We start from the raw sequence: 20,004 nt of genomic DNA, 5'->3' as shown, positions 1-20,004 counted from the left end.
TTTAAATGTTTGCCTAAGCATGAATGTTTTTACGATGGCTTTTTTTTACCCCTTGTACAGTTGCCAGTATATTGATGTTTTAATTTAATTCTTTTAAATGAATCTAAGCTTTTCAAGCAGATCAGAGGTGTCAGTGTATTTTTCTTTGGTGTTCTCATCATAGTGCTCATATACAGGTAAACATGTTCAGTTCACGGAGCATCAGTTTCTTATTTGATCAACATATTGGTTGGTTTTGATCTTAATATTACCTCTTCATCATGGCTTGTGGGTCAGGAGAAAGCAAATAGGCCATGAGGGACCATCAGAAAGTTCAGATCCAGCTGGAGAACCTGGAGACGAGTGTTTGAGACCGCTGTAAGAAGGAGTTCACAGGTAACTTCCTCTTTTTCTTCTGAACCGAGCTTTCGCTGTTGTGGCCCCCAGATTATGGAAAAAGCTGTCCATCCATATTAGGCTGGCCCCAAGACTTGAAATGTTCAAATCACTTTTAAAAACACCTTTTTTTCCAAAGGCTTTTTAGGAGAAGCACCAGAGTCAGCTTGTAGTCAGTTTTAGTCAGTAGATGGTCACTCTTAATCTTTTTTTGTTAATTTTATTCATTGTATATTTTAATGTCTATTTTACTCATGTTTTATTATTTGATATATACTGATTTATTTTTTATCTTCTTTTTTCATTTATGTATTTATTTTATTGTTATTTAGATATTTTTCTTTGTCTGCTTAATGTATGGTTTTTAACTGTTATCTCTGTTTTTTATTATTGGAAAGCACTTTGGTCAACTATGTTGTTTTTAAAGTGCTCTATAAATAAAGTTGGATTGGACTTTTACATCTTGTGAAAGTAAGACGAAACCTTAATTCCTCTTTTTAGACTGGATGACAGAGATGATGGACATGTTCAATGCTTTGCTGGGCTCTGGGATTGCTTTCCTGGATTACCAAACATATGCTGAGCGCATTTTCTTCCCGGGGCACCAGGAGTCCCAACTGGGACAAGCTCTGGATGTTTCAGAAAGTTGTAGGCAGACGGTTGAGCAAGGGCTGATTTCTTTGTCCAATTTGCTGAACAGTAAACCTTTTCTCACCAAGGTAAGCCTCCACAGCTACCTTTGATTAAATCTTTATTTATGTATTTGTTTTATTTATGCCGCCTACATTTGCTGAGCAAGTCCCTACGCAGTCCACCGACATCAGAGTGTCTGACTTCATACATATCATACGTGTTGATTGACTGTTGGTTCTATTTTGTTGCTACTACTCTCCAATGTCAGCTTTACTGGTCTTGACATAAACGAGGAGGATTTTTCATACACAGATTAAGTAACTTCATATTCTCACCATTACAAAAATGCAGTAATCAGAAAAATCACTTACATTTTATTGGGAGTCAAATTAAAATAAAAAAGCAAGATTAAAATAAACACCTTGTTGAAGATTGAGGGTAACCGGTAAGATTATTTGGCACAAAACAAGTTATGGAGAGAAGCTGAATCATTAGAAATATAGATGTTGAGGCGCTTCTGATTCTGTGATTGACATTAGGTTTATCATGTCACCATCATGACCATACCATGCTAGCTATATAAAGAGTCTATGATTTATATAAAAATGTAATTCATTGCAGAGTCTCACCTATGACTCACCTTCAGCTGAAAACAGTCCTGGGATTTCTAGCAGCACTGTGTTTTTGAAAGTAGCTAATCAAACCTTGGCCTGCTCCACAAACATGTCCTACTATCCAGACCCTGAGTTTATCAGCTTCACAGCCACAAGGACAAGAAACAGTGTTCACATCACTATACGGGTAATGCATGTTTTAAATCGCACATTCACAAACATGTGACATCAGCTCGTAGAACATCAGTCTTTGCTTGTGTTGTTGTTATAGAAAAAGGCAGATAAACTGGAAATGACAACAGCAGAGTTATCAGTGTGGGGCGTTCAAGACAGTAAGGAATACCGCTGCGCCATGGAAACAAACAAAACCAGTGATGAGACTCACTCTTTCACTTGTGAGGTTAAAAACCCACCCGACGTTGAATTTCAGCTGTTGTTGGTAAATCTTTCTTTCATACTAACACGAGGCACTGTTTATGGAGAGACAAACATACCTATCCAGTCTTTAAGACTGACATAAATAGCCATTTCTGGGTCCAAACTCCACTTCAGGTCCCAAAGTCAAACAAACACTGCGGCATCACTGGGAGTTAAAAACTGTCTAAATTCTTTCATTGTTCAGATTAAGAAGATACAAAGCATTAAAACACTTTAAAAACACAACAGCCTTAATTAACATGGAGAGGTTTGGACCAGGAAGCAGGGTTCATACGTCATCAATTAAAGACTGGATCATTGTGATAAGAGCTCCACAACATTATTTACAGCCTGTTTCACATCATGATATTTACTGTATGAATAATATTTTGAAAATCTCTGACCTGCTGCTCTATTGAGACTTTCCTTAATGTTTTCTAGATAAAGTATGGTAGCAGGACCGTAAGCCTCAGTAAGCCTTCATCACACCTTCTATTGCTGCTTTTGCTGTTGATACCCTGTGTTATTGCTGGTACGTGATTTTGATACATCAGCTTTTTATTTTATGACTAGGATTTTTTTTCTTAGTTTCAGTGTCACTGAAAACATTGTATTGCATTGTACCAGAAATACTTTGTAGAGCCGACACTAATGCTAGAGTTATAGTTCGTTTAGCTGTTAGCTATAGATTCCTTTTAGGGAATCAGGCTCCAAAGGAACAATGGCCTTTCAATGGTTTATTTTGCATAGCCAGTTAAGTGTGTCCGATACCTGGTTAATTGTCCTTAACTGCTTGTTAAAAGTCCTAAACAAAAGAGCTATACAAATGATAATTAACCTCCTTGGCACAAGCTATCAGTCCTTTCAAACTGGGCTGTCTAACATGTTACATAGATGTTTTTAAAGCTACATTCACGTGTCACAAGTTTCCAAAGTGGTTAGTGAGACAGATTTTATTAGTTTTTATGCCATTTGAAGCCCCATTTGTGTCTACTCTCAGAATGAAACCAAGGACCTTTTGTTTATTAGGCAAGTGTGTAAACCCCTACACCTACACTATAGAGCCACAGACAACTCTCTAGTCTTCTGCTTGGTTTAAATCAGTTACCGTTTGTAAATCAGTTACTGTTAATCACAGTTAATGTGACAAAACTATTCAGGAAAAAACATGCATACATAATGTTTATCATGACTCTGGTCTTACGTAGCCTATCAACACAATGTTCATGTGGTCATGTGATTGGCTTGATATAAGGTGCGGTAGGCTGAAGACAGCTTCAACCATCTGTTTGTTGAAAAATAGTAAAGCGACCGCACCACATTTTCTAGTTAACAGCATTGTAACGATAGAAATAGTAATTAGTTAGATTACTTGTTACTGGAAAAAGTAACGTTAGTAACACCGTTATTGAGGCGATCGTGGCTCAAGAGTTGGGAGTTCGCCTTGTAATCGGAAGGTTGCCAGTTCGAGCCCCGGCTTGGACAATCTCGGTCGTTGTGTCCTTGGGCAAGACACTTCACCCATTGCCTACTGGTCAGAGGGCCCGGTGGCGCCAGTGTCCGGCAGCCTCGCCTCTGTCAGTGCGTCCCAGGGTGGCTGTGGCTACAATGCAGCTGCCATCACCAGTGTGTGAATGGGTGGATGACTGGATGTGTAAAGCGCTTTGGGGTCCTTAGGGACTAGTAAAGTGCTATATAAATACAGGCTCTTTACCATTTACCACTGCTAACTAGGCGGCTCATTCTCTTTCTGTGAAGATATACAGTAACACATCTCGAGTTCACCTTAAATATGTATAAACCAAATTCTAATGGATTGTTAACACAATCCCAATCCTACACGCCTACGTAGTTTTATCAGAATTAATTCAAAACCATGTTTACAGACAGAATAACACAGATGCATGTAAACATGTCCCAAAACATAACTGCCCCTAAATACAGTATTTACAGATTCAGATGAAACCTGAAAGGCATTTCACGCTGGGAGTGAAATTTTGTGCTAACCTTTGTTTTTGTCCCTTTAACTTCCTGTGTTTATGCTGACCATGTTTAAAGTACAAATCAGCTTTGGTTTCTTAGGTGATGCAGTGGGAAACAACATTATTTAACAAATCAAATAGGGACTATTATTAAAAATGAAAAATGGATTAAATGTACTGTATGCAGAGAGTGGAACCAATGAGGCTGATTAAGATGGTTACAAGCTTTCTCTGGGGCTACTATGAACATTTATAATAGTTACTTTTGCTGTTTACTGTAGTTAATTTAATTCAAATAGATGGTAAATAAATGTGTGTGCACAGACTGCTAACCCCCCCCCCCACACACACACACACACACACACACACACACACACACATCTAACCATCCTTTTCAGGGCATATGTACGACAGGAGAACATTAATCATGTTCTTAATAATGGGAGGTTGTGGGTGGAGTTCTTGGGGCAGGTGGTGGGCAATGACCATCTCCCAGGCATTCACCAGATGGACATTCAGTCCTTTGAATATGGCCTTGAGCACTTTGAGTTGCTGCAGCGTGTACCAGTCACTGTTAGTGGATGAGTGAAGGAAACATGTTAAAGATTTGGGGTTTCCGGTCCGAATAACCACCAGTGTGTCTGGAGCCCTGGACAGCAGCCGCACCACTGCCCTGCGGATGGACAACATCCGCCGGATGTAGAACTCCAAGGGAAAAGTGGCAAAGTGTGCCCAGATTCCAAGTACTACAACGGTTTTGCTGCCTCCAACCATGTTGTCTAACTCGTTGGCAATATAATGCATCTCAATGGCTGGGACAGTAGTGCTCCGGAGAGGAGGACCGTGGCAGCGGTACTTCACCATGATGTTGTGTGTAAAGTTCAGGGCCATGAAAGGTCCAGCTTGTTTCTCACTATTCAGGTCAAACTCCTTGAGATCTGAAAGTATTACAGAGGAAATAATGCGTGTGATAAGGTGTCTAAAGAAAATCAGAGGGGTGCCTGAAAGGGTTGTGGGGTAGTTACCTGGTAGTGTTGCTGTAAGGTGTTCAAACCACTGCCTAATGGTGGAGTCTCCATACATATGAACCACCTTGCCTTTCAGGCACTGAGTGATGGCCGAGGAAGTGTTGAACTGATGAATTTTTGTGCCACCTAGTCCTCGCCAAACATCTTGGTAGTAATAGCCCGAGGGTCCAGACTCCTCACTGCTGCTCTTCTCCTCTGACTGTCCTGAGAACAAGTCAACAGACACGCTATATGACTATTTTTGAGTTATTAACAAGAAAAGACCCAAACAAAATCTTTCCTTTACCTGTATGAGTGAATGAAATCTAATATTACTTATAATTTTAATTTTATAAGACAGCTAGTTTGCTGTAGTTTTCTAACCTCACTCAAGTTGAAGTACAGTTAGTTTGTTTATGACTTTTTTAGTCCCAAAAAATATAAGTGCAGTACACTGGTGATTACCTAATTTAAATGTTTACCATCCACTGTTGAAGATCATCTTATCATGCATTTATGCACCACTATGACTACTGCTGCTGTTATTAGATCACTTCCTGGAAGTCCCATCCCTTTCATGTGCAATCTTAGAAACGTGGTGTCAAACCATTCTGGATGGCTTTATTTTGACCTCCAGTGACACTGTAAGGAAACTTGGAGTCATGTCCCTCAATGCACATATTAAACAAATATGTATGACTGTTTTCTTGCATTAGTGCAGTATCTCAAAAATGAGAAATCCTGTCTCAGACTGATATGGAAGAATTAGTTAATGCATTTATTAATTCTAGACTGGACTACTGAGATTCATTAATATCAGGATTGCCTAAAAATTAGAGATGGCACGATACCACTTTTTTATGTCCGATACCGATACCGATATCATAAATTTGGATATCTGCCGATACCGATATGAATCCGATATAGTGTTTTTTAATCAACAAAACGTTTTTTTAATATCTTGCTGCATTTTGTATACGTTTATACTCAAGTTTAAATAAATAACAACACTAAAGCTATTCTGTTATACCTGTATGTAAAAAATACACTGCGCCCAAAATATTTCATAGTTCAGCAAAACCAATCAATCTAATAAACTTAAACCTACTCCATCCTCCCTATTCTGGTATTTTAAAGAGTACTTAGCAGAAATATTAAGCAACCTAACTAATAGGGTTGCAAACTCCCAGCAAAAAAAATAGGGAGCCACCCTCCACCTCATGATGCTTAATCGATATAATCAAATTTAATTTGATGCAGGGGGGAAAATGCACAGAAATAAATTATTTTTCAAGAATAATTAAATAGATTCAACATCTTTCTTCAACAGAATTGCACACTGCACAGATGGTATCTTCCCAAAGGAAAAAGTAGTATAGCTTACTAGGGTATATTAGACTTAACAGTTACTATATAACTGTTACTGTTACTATTTTTTAACTACACAGACATATCTGACCCAAAATAAGTGCAAGGGAACAGAATGGGACATCCAGGGAGCAATCTATAACTAATTACATTTTTGAAAATGGGCTTAAGATGCACAAAAAGACAACACTCAAGAAGACGGATCAGCCTAATATAAATCAGTTGAGGTCAGTTCCCAGAACTTTCTGATCATACCTCACATTCTTATAATAAACCTCTTTATTCTGGGAATAAGAACTGTTGAAGTTCATTTCATCCACATGTTATGAACTATCCATACAGAGGAAAAGTTACACTGTTAGTAGTTAATTCAAAATCCATAAACTATTAAATGTTCTACAAATGTTTATTTAATATAGGTGTTAACATCTGGCTTTACCTTTCATTCTTGGAAAAATGGTGACACCTGCAGGTCCTGAAGCTCGAATGGAGACTTTCAAGTTGACGCCACTGAGGCAAAGCACACACAATAAAAGTTCTTAAGAAAAGTTTAAAAGTTTTTTAAACTAGAAATTTATTAGAGACGGCAGGCAGCAAAAACAGATTAAATCATATTAAACATTAAATAGTTGACAGGGAAACTGGCTAACACACAACAATGAAGAATTTTCCAGGTGGAGAAAAAGATAGTTCCCTCTTTTTGCTGTGGAGAGTAAAACAAAGAAAAAGATTGACTTTTATACTTTTACACTAAGGACATAAACGAAATCTTCACCTCTTAAAAAGCTTCTCCATGGTTGTGATGCTTTGTTGATATCCTCCATTGAAGTAATTCATTCTGGCATCACAACTCAGGTTATCTGGCTTGTAGCAGAACCAGGGCTCGCCTGTATGGAGGTCAGTGTAGTTGCACAGAGACTTCTGGGTTGGACGCAAACATATGTTACAGGTGGTAGTTTCAGTGACTGAGCCTGACTGGAAGACGCTCTTAAAGAAAATCCTGTCAGGGTGTTCTCTGTTCAGCCTGCGCAGCTCCATGACTGCCTCACTGGGGTGAACCAGTGTCACCTGTAGAAAACAGACTCAGAGTTTTGCAACCAGTTTTCAGATAAATACCTATAATTACTACAACCTTTGAATACAGCATCTTGATTCATGCTCAATCATCCCAGTAAGGAAATCCCAGAAAGTTGATTCTGTTCATCTGGATGTTTTCAGTGGGAGAAATGTTTCGTCACTCACCCAAGTGACTTTTTCAGTCTCAGCTGACTGCAGGTTTCCCCAACCTTATAAAAAGAGCATCTCCATGAAACTGAAGAAGTCACTTGGGTGAGTGACGAAACATTTCTCCCACTGAAAAAACTACATACAGATAAATGGAATCAACTTTTGGGGAATTTGCATTTCTGGTTGGTGGTAAGTAATTCATTCAGATTATATGTTGGCAAAAAGAAACAGTGCCAATGGAAAGAAAACGTTACCTTTTGTCATGGTCAGCATTCCATTCCCCTGGTTCAAGTAGCATTAAAGACTAACTGTTTAGTAAGGGCTATTTACAGTGGGTGGAGATACACAGATGCCTACGTAATCTTAGGCATCTGTGTATGCCGAAGCTGCTGCAATGAGCTGCGGCCGCAAGGCGGTTGGTGCCTGCCGTGGTGGTAATCCCCGAACCAAATGGTGGACACCAGAGGTGAAGGGAACCACCAGGCTGAAGAAGGAGTCCTATTGGGCTTGGTTAGCCTGTGGGACTCCGGAGGCAGCCGACAGGTATCGACAGGCCAAGCGGAATGCGGCTCGGGCAGTGGCTGAAGCAAAAACTCGGGTGTGGGAGGAGTTCGGAGAGGCCATGGAAAAAGACTTTCGGACTGCCTCGAAGAGATTCTGGCAAACCGTCAGACGTCTCAGGAGGGGAAAGCGGTGCTCTACCTGCACTGTGTATAGTGCTGGCGGAGCGCTGCTGACGTCGACTGAGAAAATTGTCAGGCGGTGGAAGGAATACTTCGAGGACCTCCTTAATCCCACTGACACGTCTTCCAAGGAGGAAGCAGAGTCTGGGGATGAGGGGAATGACCCGCCAATTTCCGGGGGCGAGGTCACTGAGGCAGTTAAACAACTCCTTGGTGGCAGAGCCCCTGGTGTTGATGAGGTCCGCCCCGAGTTCCTGAAGGCTCTGGACGTTGTAGGGCTGTCCTGGTTGACACGCCTCTGCAATGTTGCGTGGAGATCAGGGGCAGTACCTGTGGACTGGCAGACCGGGGTGGTGGTCCCCATCTTCAAGAAAGGGGACCGGAGGGTGTGTTCCAACTACAGGGGGATAACACTCCTCAGCCTCCCTGGGAAAGTCTATGCCAGGGTGCTGGAAAGGAGAGTTCGTCCGTTAGTCGAACCTCGGATACAGGAGGAACAATGTGGTTTTCGTCCTGGTCGCGGAACACTGGACCAGCTCTTTATCCTCTCCAGGATACTTGAGGGTGCATGGGAGTTTGCCCAACCAGTCTACATGTGTTTTGTGGACTTGGAGAAGGCATTCGACCGTGTCCCTCGGGGTGTCCTGTGGGAGGTGTTGCGGGAATATGGGGTGTCTGGCCCATTGCTACGGGCCATTCGATCCCTATACAACCGTTGCAAGAGCTTGGTTCGCATTGCCGGCAATAAGTCGGACTCGTTCCCGGTGGGTGATGGGCTCCGCCAGGGCTGCCCTTTGTCTCCGGTTCTGTTCATAATTTTTATGGACAGGATTTCTAGGCGCAGCCAAGTGGCGGAGGGCTTTCGCTTTGGTGGCCTCAGAATCTCATCTCTGATTTTTGCAGATGATGTGGTTCTGTTGGCTTCATCGGGTGAGGGCCTCCAGCTCGCACTGGAGCGGTTCGCAGCCGAGTGTGAAGCAGCGGGAATGAGGATCAGCACCTCCAAATCTGAGGCCATGGTTCTCAGTCGGAAAAGGGTGGAGTGCCCACTCCAGGTCGGGGATGAGTTCCTGCCCCAAGTGGAGGAGTTCAAGTATCTCGGGGTCTTGTTCGCGAGTGATGGGAGAAGGGAGCCGGAGATCGACAGACGGATTGGGGCTGCAGCTGCAGTAATGCGGACGCTGCACCGTTCCGTCGTGGTGAAGAGGGAGCTGAGTGTAAAAGCGAAGCTCTCAATTTACCAGTCGATCTACGTCCCTACCCTCACCTATGGCCACGAGCTGTGGGTAGTGACCGAAAGAACGAGATCGCGGATACAAGCGGCAGAAATGAGCTTCCTCCGAAGGGTGGCTGGCCTCTCCCTTAGAGATAGGGTGAGAAGTTTGGCCATCTGGGAGGGGCTCAGAGTAGAGCAGCTGCTGCTCCACATCGAAAGGAGCCAGCTGAGGTGGTTCGGGCATCTGACAAGGATGCCCCCTGGGCGCCTCCTGGGTGAGGTGTTCCAGGCATGTCCCACCGGGAGGAGGCCCCGGGGCAGACCCAGGACACGCTGGAGAGATTATATCTCTCGGCTGGCCTGGGAACGCCTTGGTATTCCCCCGGATAAGCTGGAGGAGGTGGCTGGGGAGAGGGAGGTCTGGGCCTCTTTGCTTAGGCTGCTGCCCCCGCGACCCGGCCCCGGACAAAGCGGATGAAGATGGATGGATGGATGGATGGAGATACACAGCCCATATGGAAAAGATATATATAAATCTTATAAAGTTTGTATCTGTCTTGTGTGAAACTTGTATGAAAAGCATATAAGAGTGAAAACAGATATAAGATCCCTTGAAAAATTATATAATGAAACTTGTATGTTTTGGATACTTACTAAAACAATGTATGAAAGTAATGAGAAAGTGGCCACTTTCATGAGTAAATCATGTAAGCCTTATATGATTTACTCATGAAAGTGGCCACTTTCATGAGTAATCACATATAAGTTTTTACTATTTCTTTTCCATATGGGAGCAAACGGCCTTGGGTTGGAATTTAACCCATCTGCTGTTAGAATTGTCTAACAGCTATGGTTCAGTGGAAAAGATGAGTTGGCTCTATTTCATAAGCAAGCTATGATCATTAAATATTTGCAGCAAAGGTCTGTTGGGGAAGCAGCAAAATAATTTGTTTTGTAACAGATAGAATTCTTGTTTCTGTTAAAGCATATTTTGTCATCCAGCTCAAACCCAAGCTGGTGGAGACTCTGGAGGAAATAATTTGTTTTTAAAGCTTCAGCTAATGGCATTGAGGTCATGACCATACCTTGCTAGTTAGCAAGGAGCACCATACTTTGCATTCATTACATGGGCTTACTACAAACATGCTAACTTTAGTGCTAATAGTTTTCTCCTACTGCAGAAACTGAACACGATCTTGAAGTATAACCCGGAACCACATTCCCCCTCCATTACAGTTTCCATTAACACAAAAATAAGCAATATAAACATCACAACCTATGAGAACTTTGGAAGTCAGTCTCAGTTCCTTTTGGGGAACACATTTTTGCGGCACCTCCTCATTAGTTTATTTTTTCACCCCCAGATTGCTGCTCAGTATTGCATAAGAATGAAGTGACTGTTTGGTCTTAGCATTTGTCCTAATGTCAGTAGCTAAAAGTAGGGGTAACAGACTTTATGTGCAAATTTGAGAAGTAGGTTTCTTTATGCCAACGGCAACAGGAAGCTAACATTTTACATCAGCTTGAAACATTACTTTACTATTAAGTCTTTGTCTAGAGAAATGGGAAGATGTATTTTTCTAAACATTCCAGTGACTGAAAAAAAAGAAAGATGGGATGTTGACATTTCCAATGCCTTCAACCACATGTAAAATGATACATTTTCTTAATCACCTGGACTTGTGCACTTCCTTTCCAGAGTAAAAAGAATACAGCTGTGTAGGAGCCATTGAGATGATCCACCACTTCTCCTGCAACACCCGCACCGATAGTTGGGCTGTGCAGCCGGGCAAGTAAAACGTCTCCTCCAAACTTTTTTGGACGGCCCTGAAAGTCCTTCATGTTAATCATAACCTCCAGCTTATCTCCTATTCGCCACTGGCCCCCTCCCCTCTTTGGAAGAATGGTGAAGGTGCTGTGGTCTGGATCACTGGTCTTTTCCAGGGAAAGAGGAAATGATAAAGGTGGCGTTTCAGGCCAAGTAATAGACTCTAGCAGGAGGTCTTCTTCTTGAGCCTCCTTAGGGGACAGCGGTTTTAACTTGCAGAAGTCATAATGCATGTCAGTAGACAGGGTAACAGCGGCAGGCCTTGGGAATATGCTGATGGTCTTCATTTTATTCTGAAACTGCAATATTAATCATTGAATTAAAACATGCAATACAATTCAGTACACCTAAGAATCAACATGTTCCATTATCCAGTTTAAGACAATGAAATCTGAATAGGGCTCTGAGAGTTGGAAACAAAAACATTTCATACAAAGCAAAAGTTGCAGATTTTGAAGCTGCTTAGTTGCCATGGTAAATTTTAAAAAGAGGTAAATACTAAACATAGTTGAAAACTGTTAAAAATTCTTCTCATGTGATAAGACAACAAAGCTTTTCTTTGTACATAAATGAATAAATCAAAATCCTTAAAATATATGCATTACCAATTTAACTAAGCCAAGAAATATACAGATACAGATTACACTCAGCTCTCTATGATAAGGCAAACTAAATGCAGTTGTATCAAATGCAAAATGTGGTTACTGGCAGAAATGTTGCCTTTCAGAAAATCACCAGGATTTCAATCTTATAATACCAATGTTTATAATGTGAGATACAAAATTGATTTAAATTTGGAGGGACTAATCAGCACTCTCCAATGAGTTGATTTTACCATAAACCTCACATACAAGGCTACATTAATTACTAGCTTACAACAGGGTTGCCAGGTCAGGGTGACACATTCTTCCTAACAAGAACTAAAGGACTAAAAAAAAAAAATTAAATAGAAGTAAATAAAAAAGTAAGTTTAAAAAGTAAAAAAAGTTATCTCGTGTTGCAGATTAAATATTAGTATATTTAGTATTTTTGCACCACCAACAAGATGATTGTCGAAGGGCTACATCCAAAAACATGACTATTGTGGGGAGTGGTTTGTGGCTCCGCTGCAGGGGAGGGGTAGAGCAGTGGGTTTTCAGGGTGTGGTGAAAGATGGAGGCTGATTCACACACCTGACCTCATCATCTAATCATGTCTCCCCTTTTAAGGATGTTTCTGGGAGAGTGGTGTGTGCTACTTTAAAACGGGAAAATAAAGGATCTTTAAAAACTACAATGCTGTGGTCATCGGATCGCTCATTGTCACATTTACCTATTTAATCTAAAACCTATATAGCAGATGAAAGTCATGTGAAAGCACTGTATGACCTAAGAATTGCATCTGGCTCTTCATATGGACATCTGACACATCATACCTACATTATTCATTTAATCTTTTTTTCAACACAAAAAACTGTAGTCACTAATTAGAAAAACACAAGTTCTTACCTCCAGGGTGTTCGTGATAAATAACACCAGGAAAAAAAGAGTGAAGAAAAGGAAAATCCAGGCACATTTTGGGAGTCTAGTAAAGGCCTGTCGTTTACAAACTTGGAACTTCATGATTGGTAAACAGTCCACATCTCCGGCTGCAGTGTTGCACTATGACCAGTTCACCAGATACTAGATTTTATGAATGAAATTAAAACAAAAACAATAACAAAGTATATGTTAAAAAACAAAACAAAATGCAGTTGCAAATCCTCTCTCAATTACAAACTGTTTAATTACTGAAACCAATATATTCTGTTAAACTGACACTATTATTATTTTTTATTGACTCATCAGAATATGCAGCTGTGGAGGACGAAAATCTTGATGTAAGTAGCAGTTAATGTGTAAAGAGTTGTAAAGACAGAAACATTTTTTGATTTATCAAACAAGTGGAAAATAAAAGTCTGGTAGAGATCGTAGAAATAAATTCTCCCTAATACATGTCCTCGGTTCAGACGTGTGTCAAAGATGTACACGTCTACAGTTTAAGGAACAAATGAGTAAGACACAAGCAGAAGTGATAACGGCAATATTTTTCTGTAGAAAAATGTCACACAGCGTAAAATCGCACAAAATCCTCTACAAAGCACATAAGTACATTAATAATGTATTGTAATGCTAAACGATTCTCATTTTTACATTTACTTCTCAAGTCTATAGCACATCTTACCTCGACGGAGAAGATTCTTTTAGTGAGAACCAGCGCTGAAGCTCATTGCATTGATTTGCTGTTTTCCCAGTTGTGACACAATGAATCAAAGACATACCAAAAGTTAATTATTATCCAAGAGCGACTGTACTCTGTCCACTGCAAATTAATGCAAAGGGGAAAATGCAAATCTTCCCCTGAGTCCCTGGTAGTCTTTTTCTTGGCCCACCCTGTTAAATTTACTGAAGTATGATGTTTATACTAACCTTACACTTTGTAAATTTATAACATAAACAAAAAAAATCAGAGTGAAGTCATACTCTTTCACAGCACTGCAGTTGTGCTCAATCCTGCTCTGATTCTTTCTCCTCACTCAAATGTTTCTGGTAAAAATCTCTGTGTTGGTGCGCGCACATCTTGTCATGGTTTTAATTGAATATGTAGGAAAAGAGTTCATTAATCCTGTTCTTAATAGTGGGTGGTGGTGGGCGGATGCTGTGGGCCAAGCTCATCTGCCAGGCGTCCACCAGATGGACATTTAGTCACAGTTAGTAATTGCCTCATCAAAGCTTTGTGGTTTACAGTCCGAATGACTACCAGTGTGTTTGGAGCTGTGGATAGCAGCTGCACCATCGCCCTGTGGATCCTCTGCAGCAGGATGTACTCAGGATGTGCTACATCATAGTGAGAGACAGTTGAGATAGCTTTCTTAGGTTGCCGAAAAAAGAATTACATCTAACTGTCACTAACTGTAACTCATGCATGTTATGTTATCTGCCTACGCATGAAGGGCCGTGAACCCTGACATATAAAACTGTGTATCTAAGTGCTTCCTCTTTTAGATCGACACGGAAGGTAGTATTGTGTACATCTCCACATGCATGTGCTTAATAAATGATTGTTGATTGACTGGACCTGCTCTGAGTATTGGTTGTTTGTTCTCAGCCCAACATCAAAGAATTCGGGACAAGAGGGAAAAGGTTAAGCTGCAGTGTGTGAATAAAAATCTAATTGGTGTTAGAAAGATTTCAAGGTAGTTCTGCTTTAAGGTGTTCAAACCACTGCCTGATGGTAGAGTGCTGAGCTGAGGACCTGTGCCACCTAGTGGTCTCTGCAGAGACTGGTTACTGGAGAACCAACAAGCCAGGTGTTTTAACACAGGTGCACGTCATTGCACGATCTTCTCATGCAAAGTGGCATGTATTACAAATGAGCAAGCACAGCTGACTGGTGTTTCATCGGAAACGGTGGCTAAAGTGCTGTCATACAGATTCTTAGAAAAGATCCCAGTAACCACATTGGAAATTGCAACATCCCCAAAAAAGAAAAAGTGCAAGAGCAGCTCATCGTCATGCTGCTGAAACTGTCAGCGCAGGATGTGATCAGACTCAAGAATATTCTGTCAGTGATTACAGAGAGAAGGATATGGAGTCAGTCCATAAACCACGAGAGCGAATGTACATTTGTCAGTTGTGTGCTGCAAAAAGAGCCAGACACTTATAAAAAATAATAGTTTGGTTATCCTTCATCATATTATTGAATGACAGGCAAGTACAAGTGTGCCTACAAAGGGCAGAGGTCTGACCCTTACTGTATCCAATCAGTCCTCATCTCTGGTTGATTTTTGTGGTTGAGTAAAAGGAGGGGGAAAAAAAAACAAAGCGAAAATTATTTAAGTGACATAAACAAACCGACAAGTCTTTGAGTAGGTATAACAGAAATTCGGTCCACTAAGAAATTCTCTGAAATAGATCAGCTATTAACTGAGGCCCCAACAAGAGTTTGGACCTTTTCTAACATAATGTCAATATTTGAATAGATTTTGACTCCACTGTCTGGCACCACAGTTACCCTTAAAAAGAGCACATAAGTGTTTTCAGTCTCAGGGCACATGTCTCTCTGCTGATGGTAAAACTTTTCTGCCCTAATTTAACCAGCTGCATTTTTACGATAGCTGCCTGTTTAGACCTAGTTCATGTGAATGTTGTTCAGCCAGTCCACTGAGCCATTTGTTGGGCCATGAGTCAATGCTGACATCACAGTTTAAATTAATTGCATAGTTCATTTTAAAATTGTAGTTTTTTTTTCTTTTTTTGTTGCTGTTTTTAAAAATTGCATTTGAATGTTTGGATTTTAAAAAATCGATAGATCGATGGAATTTAAGGTAGTTCAAACAGCAGATAGTTTCACAGTGTTTGCACTGACAGCAGATTTGAACATTGTGTAAAATATAAATAAAAGCAGAATGCAATGATCTGAGGATCTCACAAATCCATATACACAATAAAACAAATCATGAGGAATATTAAATTTTTCAACTGAAACATTTACTATGTAATGAAAAATGTTAGACTATTTTGAATTTGATGGCAGCAACACATCACAATAATGTTGAAATGAAGGAAACAAAAAGACTGGAAAAATAAATGGTACTGAAAACCAGCGGGGGTTTTGCTGTTAATTAGGTAAAATGCCATCAGGTCAGTTCGTAGGATGATTTGCTCCTCCAAATATCGAAACAGAGCTAAATGCCCCCCAAAAGATGAACTATTACATTCCAATCTAATTCAAACTAAATCTATAGTAAGTTTGCATTGCTTTCATCTTTAACCCATTTATCGTTGGGTTGTACAGAATACAGGGGATGGACAAAAGATTTTAAACACTCTTTGTTGCTATAGCTATTTGCTGGTTAGTGTGTTTTCTTAAACTCTCTCTCTCACACACACACACACACAGAAATCATGTGTACTACCCCAAAAAACTCTCTTGAATCATTGCTGTTAGACACGATGACAAGGTTAGATATAAAACTTGAAATGATTTAAGGCTAAACACACCAAAGCTGACATGCTGCTTTATTACAGAGCAGCAGATTGGACCTTGCTCAGCTGAGTCTGGGCCACACTCTGCTTGTGAATGTGGAACAGCATAAAGGATCTCTGCAGTAGTTAAGTTATTATCCGACAGATCTGGGCTGTTTCCCTTGAGCCAAATGGACTTCCTCAAGTGAAGTGTTTTCTACCTCAAAGGCTCATCAGTTTACACTGGAATCCATTTTTTGTTTATTAAATTTAATTGCCATTATGATTACACAAGTTTGTACTGATTTTAGCTTTAACATCCAGTCTGGATCAGATTTTGCACTTGTGCAATTATTTTGCAACTCTCATAAGTCCATGTTTTATTCACAACAGAACACAGAAAACATGTCAAATGTTAGTTTTGAATTTGATGAGAGCAAAAAAGAGGACAGGTTTGGCCAGTGTTTACCACTGTGCAGCATCCCCTCTTCTTTCAATGAGAGGTTTGCACTGCAGATTCTTCTACTGTGATGATATGCTGCAGTATGCAGTTTAGCATTGTGTTGCTGAAATATGAAAGGCCTTCCTTGAAGAGGAGGTTGCTAAAACTTGTGTATAAGCTTTCAGTAGTGATGGTGCCTTTTCAGATGTGCAAGCTGCCACTTCCATAGGCACTAATGCACTCCCATACTACCAGAGATGCAGGCTTTTGAACTGAGTACTGATAATGAGCTAGATGGTTGGTCTCCTTTTTAGTCCAGAGCAGGGGGCAGATCTAGAGAAAATTTTTAGGGCATCATGAAAATCAGATGGAGTAGCAAAATACAAGCAATTTCTATACACATTCTTTAATATGTACTATATATGGTTAAAATATATAAAGTGCAGTAAGTATATTCATGTTTCATATAGACTGACTTTCTTATTAAAATTAGCCCAAATAATAAAACATTTGAGTTATATGTAAAAAAAAAGATATAAATGAAATGAATTTATGAACCGTAAATGTCAGTTTATTTAACAAATAAGCATACAGCCAAAAAAGTATAAAGTCCAGAAAGCCAAATGAGGTGGATCGATTAAAAATGAATTTAAAATTAAGACATTAGGGGAAAAAAAACAGCATTTAGCCTACACTGACATTTGACATACTCTCTCAACTTTTCTGAAATTTTGATGTTGATGTATTGATGTGATATCATTTTTAGGAATGTGTGCTTCCTAACAGGCTCTGCTCCCCATGCATATCAATGATCCTTTGGCCAATGTTACAGCTCAGTGCTTTTCCTTTTTTGAACTAGTTTTACCATCACATGTTGGCCGATATCAAAGTCTGTCAGTTCTCAGTCCTGATGAAACATGATCTTTTTATTAACTTTATTGCTGTTGTTCACACATGAAACCATGGCCCACCAATTCAATTCAATTTTTTTATACAGCACCAAATCACAACAACAGTCGCCTCAAGGCGCTTTATATTGTAAGGTAGATCCTACCAGAGGTGGGACCAAGTCATTGTTTTGCAAGTCTCAAGTAAGTCTCAAGTCTTTATCCTCAAGTCTCAAGTCAAGTCTCAAGTAATGTCAGGCAAGTCAGAGTCGAGTCTCAAGTCACAAGTCTGAAACTTTGAATTTCAAGTCCTTTCGAGTCTTTAAAAAAAAAAACAACGAAAAAATAATGTTGCAGTTATATGCTAAATGTAAATATTAGACCATGTAATTTTAAATCTGTGTTTTTCTCAACACATGACAAAAGTGAACGTAGAAAATATACACAAATTGTGAAATTGCACCTCTTTAAAATGCAGCTCAATTAAACTTAGCTCCAAGAATAATTTTCACCGACAGTTCTGAGATAAGCTGCATGTTATTCTTGGATGCGGTTGTAGGACCAGCTTTAAAATCGCATGACAAAAATATCATACACATTAAAAAAAAACTGTATCACCAACGTAGCCTGGACAACATTTGCTAGTTAGATGAAGTCAGCTATCTCATTGTAGCATATTTATATGCATATTTATAATCATACGGTTCTTGGAGTGAGTGCATACACTCATGAAGTTTAGTAACTTCAGGTCACTGCAACAAGCCCAGGTACAGTTTACCGACGGATGGGTACAGGACCTTGAAATGCACCGTGTAGAACGAAAGACCATCGTACGTATCATAAGTTTACCAGTCTCACAAATTGTCGTCATAAATACACATTCATTAACCGTTTATTAATAGGACCTTTGAGCTCAACGGTAATTAATTAGCAGTGGAAATAATTTCTGGTACCTGAAGGAAACGGTTTCCAAGGCCTAATCCGTGGATCGACTTCCTTCGAGGCGTGGACGTCTATCAGCAGAGAATGTACCTTCACCTATCAGCAGAGAATGTCCCTTAGTCTGTAACACAGTCAAATATATTCTCAAGTAATATTCAAGCATGCCATTCAGCGTGTTAGTACGAGCTCGGGAGCAGCTTGGGAGAACAAGAAAACAGAGACTGCTTTAGATTGTCTTCCCAAATTGACTCAACTTTATTCACAAGTACAACAGTTTATATAGAGGGTAAAATTCATGAGACAGCAGATTTATCAGTTTAAACCAGTACAGACCAAGATAAGGCAGCGTCTTCCTGCCCTTGGGTGAAGAAGCATCCTTTGTGTAGTGTATCAGTTCAGCTACAATTGTGATTATCTCAGCGACATATTTTCAAGGCACAAAACGAAGAGTTCTTACATTAGTGAAATCTGAAACAAACCATTTGGCCTTCAACAGGCGTCTAAAAGATTAAGAAACTAATGTAGCTGAGGGAGTGATCTCTGTGGTATTTCAACCTTGTACCAGCCTGTGATTCTCACACATCAATTCTTGGGTCAAAGAGAAAAATAACTAAAACAAAGGGGCCTTATTGAATGACAGAGTTTTCCTGCATAATGTCACTATAAAACAATATCCAGTAAATGCTACCATGGTACTAAAATACCTAACAGTACCCATCACAGAAATGTAGCAGTGACAATAATATGGTATGCTGTAATCGTACTGGGCAATTAGTGATACAAAAAACCTGTTTTATCCTGTGAATAAAAGTATATGTTTTTGTCAATGTACCATAATAACAGAAGCTAAACGCAATATTGTGTCAGGACAATTCACTATTTATGCACAATAAATAAAGGAGCATAGCGCGACAGCGCCAGACTTGCTTGTAACCTATATCACTAATTATGTTATGAAAATGACGTATTAACTACTAAAAAACACTGACCTTCGTGTAAATGCTTGGAGCAGACTAACCTGTGAGCTGGAGGGTTCTGGGACGTTATATTTGGTCTTTGAATGGCTGCAATCCAGTCGTGTCTTTGTTACTTCGGAAACATGGCTGAACAATTTACAACCGATCTCTTTACCCGTCGGCTTCCCGTGGCTGTCATGCGACCGGCTATTGCAGTTAATGATACAACAGCTTCTTGCCATTTTTGTGTTTCTTTTTATCGCTGTATAACTGATTTTAATTGAAAGCCTGCGTGCGCTAGTACCGCTTGCCACGAGTTCCCAGAATCCTTTGCGGTTCTACCCGTGAATGACGTCACATTTTCAATCTCTATATAATATGCATGTTAGATTTTATATTTGGGGTAAAATATCAAGTCTTTTCAAGTAAACCGGTTCAAGTC

At 40.0% G+C, this 20,004-nt stretch overlaps 1 protein-coding gene across 2 annotated transcripts; it reads right to left on the bottom strand.

Moving 5' to 3' along the window:
* Positions 1 to 1,362: 1,362 nt before the first annotated feature.
* Positions 1,363 to 19,312, bottom strand: LOC146554967 (NXPE family member 3-like). 2 transcript variants are annotated; one of them, XM_085251237.1, is made up of 7 exons: positions 18,618 to 19,312; positions 12,838 to 13,011; positions 11,197 to 11,649; positions 7,172 to 7,464; positions 6,836 to 6,906; positions 5,047 to 5,253; positions 1,363 to 4,959 (listed from the first exon to the last, which is right to left on the bottom strand). In XM_085251237.1, exons 2-7 carry the CDS (start codon positions 12,949 to 12,951, stop codon positions 4,403 to 4,405), a joined length of 1,695 nt encoding a protein of 564 aa, XP_085107363.1. In that variant the 5' UTR covers positions 12,952 to 13,011; positions 18,618 to 19,312; the 3' UTR covers positions 1,363 to 4,402. The 2 variants fall into 2 exon arrangements, with proteins under 2 accessions (XP_085107363.1, XP_085107362.1); XM_085251236.1 differs by lacking the exon at positions 18,618 to 19,312 and adding an exon at positions 13,553 to 14,344.
* Positions 19,313 to 20,004: the final 692 nt, after the last annotated feature.

The sequence above is a fragment of the Mchenga conophoros genome, linkage group LG17 (genome assembly GCF_057382185.1).
Source record: "Mchenga conophoros isolate Kocher_MC1m ecotype Shallow Benthic linkage group LG17, M_conophoros_male_GT1.1, whole genome shotgun sequence".
Taxonomy (NCBI): Eukaryota; Metazoa; Chordata; class Actinopteri; order Cichliformes; family Cichlidae; genus Mchenga; species Mchenga conophoros.
Note: the sequence above shows the minus strand (reverse complement) of the source record. Positions and strands in the feature narration are given on the sequence as shown.

What these genes read in the sequence shown, in the direction of transcription:
- LOC146554967 (XM_085251237.1), bottom strand. Translation starts at nt 12,951, where the DNA reads ATGAAGTTCCAAGTTTGTAAACGACAGGCCTTTACTAGACTCCCAAAA. An exon ending in TTATCACGAACACCCTGGAG is followed by an intron (nt 11,650 to 12,837) that starts GTAAGAACTTGT and finishes TTAATATTGCAG; the next exon opens with TTTCAGAATAAAATGAAGAC. An exon ending in AAGGAAGTGCACAAGTCCAG is followed by an intron (nt 7,465 to 11,196) that starts GTGATTAAGAAA and finishes TGTTTTCTACAG; the next exon opens with GTGACACTGGTTCACCCCAG.